Below are 11,872 nucleotides of genomic sequence, written 5' to 3'. Positions count from 1 at the left end.
GCTGGAACTTTTCTACCTGAAATCGCTGAAGATAATTTATCGCTCTACGGAAATCAATCGGTACAGCCAAGTGCTATGCTGTGTCAAGTGTATGGAATGTGGCGTCCAACTTAAGTTCGTGAAAATATTTAGGTCTTCAGAGAAATATTCTCGACGAATCCAAAAAGCGTGGAAAACTGCAGATTCGCACCATCAAACCACACACTTCCGAACGACTTGCGTCTTTATAATCACTGACTATTTCTTTTGAAATGATTAAGGGTTATGAACTCTACGCCCCCGCGGCTTCCAACAATCTCCTCTGAATCCGACATAGAACATCTCTCTTCCAGTGTCCAACATGAAATAATTATCTCTTTCCCGTAGCTTAATACGGTCTGTATATCTTTGTTATTGAGTTCGCACGGAGATGCTTAAATGGCACAGAGTGTTTATCTCTCGCGCAGGCAGTTTACATTTATCGTCGTATTAATATTCTGTCGCATCTGCCTGACATGAAGAACAATCACCGTCAGAGGGTGTAACGGGACCACAAGCCCCACCGCCACACCCCCAAAACGAACCGCGGTGGCGCAGCCACTACCCTGTGGAAATCCACCGCCTCACCAACACAGCTAGACCACAATAGAGCGGTGATGCTGTATATCACCCCATGTTAGGCGACCTTATGATTCTGTATCTGTATAAGATGTAGACTGGCCATGGCCATCCATGGAAAGCGTATCTGAAGAAGAGAAATTTGTTAACATCGAGTATAGATTTAAGTGTCAGGAAGTCATTTCTGAAAGTATTTGTATGGAGTGTAGCCATGTATGGAAGTGAAACATGAACGATAAATAGTTTGGACAAGAAGAGAATAGAAGCTTTCGAAATGTGGTGCTACAGAAGAATGCTGAAGATTAGATGGGTAGATCACATAACTAATGAGGAAGTATTGAATAGGATTGGGGAGAAGAGAAGTTTGTGGCACAACTTGACCAGAAGAAGGGATCGGTTGGTAGGACATGTTCTGAGGCATCAAGGGATCACCAATTTAGTATTGGAGGGCAGCGTGGAGGGTAAAAATCGTAGAGGGAGACCAAGAGATGAATACACTAAGCAGACTCAGAAGGATGTAGGTTGCAGTAGGTACTGGGAGATGAAAAAGCTTGCACAGGATAGAGTAGCATGGAGAGCTGCATCAAACCAGTCTCAGGACTGAAGACCACAACAACAACATCTGTATCTCATGCATGGAACAGGTTCTGCTTATTATGCACATTCCAATCTCTTACTATGCACATTCTAATCTCTTTCTGTGTGTTCAATGCTCACATGTTTATATTGCTTTACGTAAAGGATGTCAAAGAGTAATGTGCAGAGGCCATCGCCTTGCTTGATCCTTTTCTCCACTGGGAATTTTCTTGATTTTTCACCATCAATACGAACCACTCCATGGGTTGTTCATACACACTCCTCATGGTTGTCATCAACTTTGTGTATGCTATTTGCGGTATTTTGTATAAACAAAGAAAACTGAATAAGAGTGTTTTCTCGAAAATTTGTGTAAGAGCCTTTTTTACTCAGTATTATAAGGAAAAATAGTGTAAATAAATTTCAGTGGGATGGAGACCTACGCAACAGCTGAGGACCTCTTAGTCAGCAACTGGACAGCAGTGCAGCTGAGTGCAGGGTCTGGTGCCAACTGGACGACGACGGTGCCGGAAGCGATGGTGAGGAACCTGACAAGCTGGGGCGGTGACTCTACCTCGAGCACTGCCTCCCTGGAACTGTCTCCAGCACCGGACGTGTGCGTCGCCACGGTGAACCCAGTGAGCTTCCAGAATACGCTGATAACGGGCGCGGGCTTTGCTGTCAGCTACATCGCCATCAGCCCCATCATCAAGGTCGTCAGCAAGAAGACCATCCTCGGTAAGTTTCACGTACCGCTGAGGACTCCCCACTTACAGTCAGCTTCCGACCAAAGATTCTCCCATGTGCTATGCAAGACGGGAAATGTACATTTCGTTGGTGTAACTCGTATTTCTTCTACGTGACGATTGCATGCATTCACTCCTGCATCTAAATCTGTACTCTCTGAATCACTGTGCAGTGCGTGGCAAAGGCTACATCTATCTTGTCCTCATTCTGAGTTTAACATCCCTCTCATTAGAGAGGAATATTGACTCAGTTTTTCGCACAAGCCAGTGATTAATTGAGTATAGCGTCCCCAGTGCTATATTACGAAAAGACTTAAAAACGGTATTTATAAAGAAGAGACATTTAAAATTTGAATAATAATTGGACACTAGCCGCTCAGGCGAACATACATTTTTCTCTATATTATAATAATTTCTATGTGTAAGTTTCCAGGGCAAAGAAATATAACAAAATGATCTAAAGAGACGACAAGACACGCTCTTTTGTTAATTTTTTAGTCGTCTTCATTTCTTCTCTTGTCTTGATTGCGTGTAGACGGACATCTTGCGAGTGCTGGCAAATGTAAGCATATTTGTACGAATTAAGCAGATAATATATTGATTTAATATTATTGACCACTTTTAATTTGTAAAAGGTGATCCCGATTTCATGTCTTGAATTAACCTGCATTCCAGTAATTTACAGTTCAACAATCGCAGCGGCCGATGCAGCCAACGACGCCATTACGTGGCGATATTAACTTATAAAATTTAGCGGAAGCGAAATACTCGCCCGCTATTAACACAATATACATTTTTCTCCACAGCCGCCAGACGTTGCAGAAAATACGTAGCTTTAAGATTCTTATTTTCAGTACTATAGCCAGAGCCAGGACTCCGACTACGAGGCAATGGTTAACGGAGGTAAGAAAAAATACTCTGCCGGCCGCGGCGGTCTCGCGGTTCTAGGCGCGCAGTCCGGAACCGCGCGACTGCTACGGTCGCAGGTTCGAATCCTGCCTCGGGCATGGATGTTTGTGATGTCCTTAGGTTAGTTAGGTTTAAGTAGTTCTAAGTTCTAGGGGACTGATGAGCACAGCTGTTAAGTCCGATAGTGCTCAGAGCCATTTGAACCAAAAAATACTCTCGCGCGTGTGTAGGCCGCCATTGTAATTAATAACTAAAGATATTTTGCTTTAAAGCGAACTGACTAGCCGAGGAAATTAGTATGAAAAGTTTATTCCATTGTTCAACTTATACGCTCAGATTTTAAGATTCAGTGAGTCTAACGTTCATTAACGTAAAAAATAATTTAAGATTAATATTGTTAAAAAGGAGAGCTTCACAAAACCATTTAATCGTAAATCCAAATCAAATGAAATATCATTTTTATTAAGGCCCACCACGTAAGTCGGCAACAATCAAAATAATAATTATATTAAAATTACGACGGCCGACAGATGCGAGATGAGGTAGACAAAATGGTAACAAAAGATTGTTGTCATGGTCCTGATGTCAACTGACGGAGTGTGTAGAGTCTGTGCAGCGACTGGTTTTGAGAGACGAATGAACAGTGTGGCGCTACCTTTTACATTACACTGGTCTACAGTGGGCTGTTTGCAGAAGCCAAAGTAGTCTTAATACACTCATGCTCATAAATTAAGGATAATTTGCAGAATGTGATGCCACACAACGTGCCACAACACAAAACTGGTGCTAATAGTATAGGCACTTAGGGAACACACACGACACAGATCTGTAAGTGATACGTTGAGAAAACCGTCCCGAAATACATGTGCTACAAAACGCCACTGTTTCCTGCGCATGTAGCCCGACGTCAATGTGGGATATGATCACCATGCACACGTACACAGGCCGCATAACGGGTTGGCATACTCTGGATCAGGTGGTCGAGCAGATGCTGGGGTATAGCCTCCCATTCTTGCACCAGGGCCTGTCGGAGCTCCTGAAGTGTCCTAGGGGTTTGAAGACGTGCAGCGATGCGTCGACTGAGAGCATGCCAGATGTGCTCGATGGGGTTTAGGTCTGGAGAACAGGCAGGCTACTCCATTCGCCTGATATCTTCTGTTTCAAGGTACTCCACCACGATGGCAGCTAGGTGGGGCCGTGGGTTATCATCCATCAGGAGGAAGGTGAGACCCACTGCACACCTGAAAAGGCGGACATACTAGCGCAAAATGCCGTCGCGATAAACCTGACCTGTTACAGTTCCTCTGTCAAAGACATGCAGGGGTGTACGTGCACCAATCATAATCCCACCCCACACCATCAAACCACTACCTCCATACAGGTCCTTTTGAAGGACATTAAGGGGTTGGTATCTGGTACCTGGTTAATGCCAGATAAAAACCCGGCGAGAATCATTGTTCAGACTCGTCCGTGAACATAACCTGGGACCACTGTTCCAATGAGCATGTACTGTGTCCTTGACAGCAGGCTTTACGTTCTCTCCTGTGACCAGGGGCCAGTGGAGTGCACCTTGCAGGTCTCTGGGTGAATAAACCATGTCTGTTCAGTCGTCTGTAGACTGTGTGTCTGGAGACAACTGTTCCAGTGGCCGCAGTAAGGTCCAGAGCAAGTCTACCTGCAGTACTCTGTGGCCGTCTGCGGGCACTGATGGTGAGATATCGGTCTTCTTGTTGTGTTGTACACCGTGGACGTCCCGTACTGTAGCGCCTGGACACGTTTTCTGTCTGCTGGAATCGTTGCCATAATCTTGACATCACGCTTTGTGGCACACAGAGGGCCCGTGCTACGACCTGCTGTGTTTGACCAGCCTCCAGTCGCCCTAGTATTCTACCCCTCATAACGTCATCAATATGTGTTCTTTGAGCCATTTTCAACACACAGTCGCCATTAGCACGTCTGGAAACCATTAGCACCGTACTCTGACATGCACCAACAATCTACGTATGTGGACTGCTGCCAGCGCCACCGTGCGACGACCGCAGGTCGAATGCACTGCAAGGTCATACCCTGAGGTGATTTAAACGTGCAAACCGCCTACCAGAGCGTTGTTTCACCAAGTATCAGCATTATCCTTATGAGCATGAGTGTAGATTTCGATGTGCTGAATACGAATATCAGTATTAAAATTGTCTTTTAGCTCAAGGTTGCAAGAAATCTGGGACTTTACGTTTCACGTATATTGCTAGCGTAATCAATGGGATATATATTAATGAACTGAACTTACCTGTTTATTCGAGCTGTTTCTTGGTCTTCCACTCGTGTGTGGTGTCCCCAGCACCTCTCTGTAGCATCGAGCAGAGGACAACATAGCAGTGGTCCACTGTCCTGCATATCGCTGTTCCATGAGAGAAATGTCCCGGAGGAGCCGCTCACCATGCTCCTCGCTGAGTGCATCACAGTTCTCTGCGAACACATTGCAGTGGGAGTAGAAGAAGTGCATCTTCAGGATCATGTTGCACCCAGTATCCTCATAAGCATGAGTGAGTTCGTCCCCAAAGACCCTGTAATTTTCGGCGCTACTATTTAGCAAGAACAATGTTGTCACATTACGAAAGCAATGCCACAAATGTAGCATACCAGCGTTTACTGTGGACTCAAAAGTGTGAGTCCCATGCGACGGGGCGGTAAATAAAGAAGAGGAAGTGCGGTTGCAGCGTTTTCACACGAATCTTCATATACAAATGTTGGTTAAAAAATGTTATTGCAAATTTTCGCTCTCACGTAAGTCTCAGGGGATGATTTCCACACTTGGTGCATTAGCACAATTCCACACCCGCGCATATGTTATAGTTTTTGAATTAATTATTCACTCAGACATGAGTACAGTTTATGCTAGGGAACAAAAATTAGGCCATTATTATAGCAAAATCAGTTTTTCATGACACAGTTCAGTCACTATTTATTGGCGTTGTCCTTTTATTTCACACAATGAAATTAGCTCTGGTGAGATGGTTTACATTTTTACTTTAATAATAATTTGACTCCGAGCCCCCAATAGCAGTAATTTAGGCTGCTACAATCTAAAGTTATTCAGTCAATTCGAACAGATCCACAATTCCTACTGTCCTCTTTGTTCTAACAGTTTTGGCGCGAAATCACAGATCGCCACACGTTCACTTACGACGATGTAAATCGTAAATCGTACTCACGCAAATAATCGTAGCACTTCCAGTTCACCAAATAATGCTTGCACACTTGCACTATTAAACAATACTCTTTGTCGACATAAATCGGCGCGAAAAAAGTTCTCAGCCGACCACATGGGCCACCCTCAAGTGGACTTGATCGCCACCCACCCTCCAAAACGACTGACCAACGACTGACCTGTCTCACGAGTTAAAGTTACAAATTTTGATATATACATCCCTCGACAGAAATAAGTACACCATCGGAACCGCGCTAAAATGGACATCTTATTTACTATTTTATACTACTAGATTATTCTATCGCCCGTAAATCAAGTTTTAGTTTTTGCAAAATTTCGCCACTTACCGCAAATTTGTTTGTTTACATCTGTGCTGCAAAGTTTTAACATGGAACTGCATAAAGCACTGTTTTTAGACGTAATCTTTAGCGATCTACACATTGCGCTGCTCAAAATCTTCATATCTATAACAATTAATTAACTATGGGCGATAAATGTTAATAATAATTTGCAAACAATGAAAACTATTGCAAGTTAAGTATATAGTATAACTTAACTAGTTTAAAATACGTGTGACGCCACCGAAAATATTATATAGTGCCGTTCTTCACGTCATGAATTTTCTATTGAATTTTATAAACAATTTTTCATCAAACTTTGTTAATTGCTCTTTACGGGCTTAATTGTTTATGAATCTTAACATATGACTACGGCACTCGATCCGCTGTGACGAGACGTTTTTAATGAGTGCTCGCTCATCCCTGTAGGTCGGTATTTACTATTTTTATTAATCTTTCAGTACTCGTGATATTAACCGATTTTGAGGTTACTATAACTTTTGCGTCTCGTGACTTGAAATAAAGATCGATCTCTCAGAAGGTGCATGTTGGTGACCACAATCCACTGCCGCATCGCTCTTCACCGTAAGTTACATAGTTTTCGCGTAATGTGCGAAAAACCAAACAACGCCCCAAGCTGCAGGCCACGTGCTCGCTCGCCCGGCCGCGGAGACCGACCGTTGCAAATCTTCGCGCTCGCTCTCCACAAAGCAATCCTTGCATACTAGAAACATCCATCTAGTAACGGGGATTTGTATCGTCAAACCCAACAGCTGGCGCGTCTGTGGACCAATGAATATCGCATTTGTAATTTTCTCTGTTCTGTGCACAGCCTTAACAAATGGTGTCATGATTCCCAACTTAATGTGCAGCGTTGGGAGAACAATTTTGTTCAGATTTACTAGAGCTTCATTGGCAATATTTTTGTACCCAGATCCCAGATCTGTCTGTGAAGGTCATTCCCTTGTGTACAGTGTCCTTCTCGTGCACGACTGTCCCATTCACACAGATAGCAGAAATACTTATTGTTTGTGTAATCCCCTTGCAAACCCAACAGCATCGCAATGACTTTGAAATCCCCACGCACTAGCCACTCATGCTTATTGTAATTAACACTGTCTACACTGTATTTCAGCAGGGTACAAATTTCTTCAGCTAAGAAGCATATGTCACACGGATGGATGGCCTTTGATGTTCCATGCGGTTCAAGAAGACGGACATTGACCAAAGCAGTGAAACAAGCATACGTCTCGTATTTTTCGTATTTCGCGTGTGGACTTGGAGACCGAGAGAAATCCTGTGCTGCATCTCGTGTTCCTCTACAGTGAATGCTTGGATGCATGGTAAAAATCTCTCCATGAAGTTTGGTGAGCCTGCTGTTTGACGTGAACTCGCAAATTGTTACATTCATATGGTACCTCCCTCGATGAAAGGAGTGAATACTAAAAGGAATATTCAGTACCCTGACATCCTGTCTACCATTCGACCTGTCGCTCATCGCGAACGATTGCCAGTTCATGTTCCCCCAACATGTACCACCATCAAGCAATGGGCGCGATGATGGTGAGTTGGCAAATACAGCCGAAACACTGCTGTAATCTGCCAGTGGCATTGACCCTACTTTTACACCAACATAGTCATCTGGAGAACCACGCAGAACCACACAGTGTGAACTCAGAAATATGATTAGGGAGTTGCGTCTTACCTTCACGACTGGAGATGTGCGGCTGTTGTGCCCGAACTGTTCTAAGCGCTTCAGTCCGGAATGGCGCTGCTGCTACAGACGCAGGTTCGAATCCTGCCTCGGGCATGGATGTGTGTGATGTCCTTAGGTTAGTTAGGTTTAAGTAGTTCTAAGTTCTATGGGACTGATGACCTCAGATGTTAAGTCCCATAGTGCTCAGAGCCATTTGAACTATTTTTGAACTCACGAGTGCCGCTGCCGTTACAGCGGTGTGCCTGACGGTGTCCGGGGCGTGCGGCGTGGCCGTACTGTGGGCGCAGACCGACCTGGAGGTGCTGCTGCTGCCGATGGCCTTCATCGTGCTCTCCGGGATGTGCGTGTCCGTCGTCAACGTCGTCGTCGTCGATACCGTCCCCACCTATCTCAGGTAAGCATTTCCAAAGGAAGTGGACAGATTTCATTTTCTTTTCGAGTGCATACGAGCGACACGAACAGGGTCAGTCCAACATGCACTGAGGAACTGTTTTGTGTAAGCTTACAAGTACGGTGATCACCAGCTGAAAAATAAGAGTTAAAGGCAGTACTAAGCAAAGGAGAGAAGGCTGAAACGTCGAAGGAATTAATCGTAAATATTATCAAGTCCTTTACACTGAAAAGCCGAAGGCATGAGTATTCAAATGCAGAGATATGTAAACAGGCAGAATACGGCGATGTGGTCAACAACGCCTAAATACAGGGTGATTCAAAAAGAATACCACAACTTTAAAAATGTGTATTTAATGAAAGAAACATAATATAACCTTCTGTTATACATCATTACAAAGAGTATTTAAAAAGGTTTTTTTCCACTCAAAAACAAGTTCAGAGATGTTCAATATGGCCCCCTCCAGACACTCGAGCAATATCAACCCGATACTCCAACTCGTTCCACACTCTCTGTAGCATATCAGGCGTAACAGTTTGGATAGCTGCTGTTATTTCTCGTTTCAAATCATCAATGGTGGCTGGGAGAGGTGGCCGAAACACCATATCCTTAACATACCCCCGTAAGAAAAAATCGCAGGGGGTAAGATCAGGGCTTCTTGGAGGCCAGTGATGAAGTGCTCTGTCACGGGCTGCCTGGCGGCCGATCCATCGCCTCGGGTAGTTGACGTTCAGGTAGTTTCATAACTAACCTTTTTCGTAGGACTCTCCATACAGTTGATTGTGGAATTTGCAGCTCTCTGCTAGCTCTGCGAGTCGATTTTCTTGGGCTGCGAACAAATGCTTGCTGGATGCGTGCTACATTTTCATCAATCGTTCTCGGCCGTCCAGAACCTTTCCCTTTGCACAAACACCCATTATCTGTGAACTGTTTATACCAACGTTTAATACACCACCTATCAGGAGGTTTAACACCATACTTCGTTCGAAATGCACGCTGAACAACTGTCGTCGACTCACTTCTGCTGTACTCAATAACACAAAAAGCTTTCTGTTGAGCGGTCGCCATCTTAGCATCAACTGACGCTGTCGCCTAGTCAACAGCGCCTCAAGCGAACAAATGTACAACTAAATGAAACTTTATAGCTCCCTTAATTCGCCGACAGATGGTGCTTAGCTCTGCCTTTTGTCGTTGCAGAGTTTTAAATTCCTAAAGTTGTGGTATTCTTTTTGAATCACCCTGTATAGCAACAAGTGTCTGGCACAGTTATTCGATCGGTTACTGCTGCTACAATGGCAGGTTATCGAGATTTAAGTGAGTTTGAAGGCGGTGATATAGTCGGCGCAACGAGCGGTGGGATACAGCAACTCCGAAGTAGCGATGAAGTGGGGATTTTCCCGTACGGCCATTTCACGAGGTGTACTGTGAATATCAGTAATCTTGTAAAACGTCAAATCTCCGGAAAGAACTGATGCAAGAACGGGACGAACGACGACTGAAGAGAATAGTTCAGTGTGACAGAAGTGCAACCCTTCCTCAAATTGCTGCAGATTTCAATGCTGAGGCATCAACAAGTGGCAGTCTGCGAACCATTGAATGAAACGTAATCGATATGGGCTTTCGGAGCCGAATACCCACTCGTGTACCTTTGATGACTAACTCACCTGGGCCCATCAACACCAACTTTGGACTGTCGATGACTGGAATCATGTTGCCTGGTCAGACGAGTCTCGTTTCAAATTGTATTGAGTGGATGGACGTGTACGGATGTGGAGATAACCTCATGGATCCATCGACCCGGCATATCAGTAGCTCTGTTCAAGCTGGAGGAGGCTCTGTAATGATGTGGGGCGTGGGCAGTTGGAGTAATATGGGACCTCTAATACGTCTAGATACGACTCTGACAGGTGACATGTACGTAAGCATCCTGTCTGACCATCTGTATCCATCCGCGTTCATGGTGTCAGTTCCCTCCAGTACTACTTCAGACATTAGTCGAGTCTATACCACGTCGTGTTGTGGTACTTCTGTGTGCTCGAGTTGGCCCTACACAATGTTAGGCAGGTGTATCTGTTTCTTTGGCTCTTCGTGTTCCGGGAGTTGTTAGCCGACACAGTTGCGTATGCTGTAAGAAAAAAAAACCCTGATGTAACCATCATTTTGCGTGAAATAAGCCCTGATACCATGGTTAGCGATGGTCTCTCTTGTGATGGTTGACTGGCCCATCCTTTTTTTGTGATACCATTACTGGAGAACGTTACTTCCAATGCCTTACAGACTCTGTGCATCCCTTACTGTCAGCACAGCGTTAGTGACCTGTGGTGGCAAGGTGGAGCACCGCCACACTGTGCCATACACTGGATCAGTCGACGTGGGCCTGTGGAGTGGCCAGCTCCATCTCCCCATTTTACACCACATGACTTCTTCTTATTGGGTGTTTTAAGGGACAAATTATATCATCAGGTATGCAATTTTGCCAAACTACTGGTATATATCACAGAAGAGTTCCGCAGGATGCCAGTACAAGTCTTTCAAGCTGCTTGTGACAACATTGCTCTTCGTCTACTTGCATGTATCAGTTTGGATGGTGCTTTGATGGACCATGCTGTGTACAACAAACATTAAAATTCTTGTAAATGTTTAAGTTCGGTTTTATGGTCATTGTGTTGCTAGTTTCTTTATATCATGTACATAATTATAGGCTGAAATCCTATGATTAGATTCATGAGAAGCCATTCAGAGAGTAGAAAAATATGGGTATTTAGGCATCATGTTACACGAAACGCAAAACTTCCTACCTTGTGTCAGCACCACAGACTCAGCCACTATCCGTTAAATGTGAATATAGCCAAAAATATATTTACCATACCGCCATGACTGATCAGAATATATGACAAGTACTTTCAAGCTTGACACAGAGACCTGGTGTTTGGGCTTATAAACTGACAGTGGCAATACTGGCGAAAGTGTTACAATGAACATGCACTGAGGTCTTGATACAATTCACAGCTCCTACCATACAACATTGGGAGATCCCCTCATTGTGATTTTAGGGATATGGCCTGTTGAATGTCCGTATCAAAGGTAGGAAGTCTATTAGAGATGTATCGGACCTGTCTTTTATTTTATTTATTTATTTATTTATTTTTTTGCTCTCACCTGATGGGTTTGAATCTACCACGCATTTTATGCGGACCTAGAACCTATGTGCACTTGCGTAAATTTTTTCCTGCCGTCAATAGAATCAGTTGCTGGCAAGCAGTAGTCGGGTGAGGTAGTGTGTAATGCTCGTGTCAGTTTTTCGTTGCGAGGGAAATGGCGGAACGGCTGGAGCAGCGCTACTGCATCAAATTTTGACAGAAACTGGGCGTCAGCCAAGTGGAAACCATTCGG

General features: G+C 44.3%; 1 protein-coding gene across 1 annotated transcript in view; it reads left to right on the top strand.

The window, feature by feature from the left end:
- The first annotated feature begins 1,604 nt into the window (after window positions 1–1,604).
- LOC124552337 overlaps window positions 1,605–11,872 on the top strand; it is a 32,862-nt gene continuing 22,594 nt past the window's right edge. The window contains exons 1-2 of the mRNA XM_047126607.1: window positions 1,605–1,911; window positions 8,323–8,482. Coding sequence (XP_046982563.1) covers window positions 1,605–1,911; window positions 8,323–8,482 — 467 coding nt within the window. The remainder of the gene's footprint in view (window positions 1,912–8,322; window positions 8,483–11,872) is intronic.

The sequence above is a fragment of the Schistocerca americana genome, chromosome 10 (assembly GCF_021461395.2).
Source record: "Schistocerca americana isolate TAMUIC-IGC-003095 chromosome 10, iqSchAmer2.1, whole genome shotgun sequence".
Classification (NCBI taxonomy): domain Eukaryota; kingdom Metazoa; phylum Arthropoda; class Insecta; order Orthoptera; family Acrididae; genus Schistocerca; species Schistocerca americana.
Note: the sequence above shows the minus strand (reverse complement) of the source record. Positions and strands in the feature narration are given on the sequence as shown.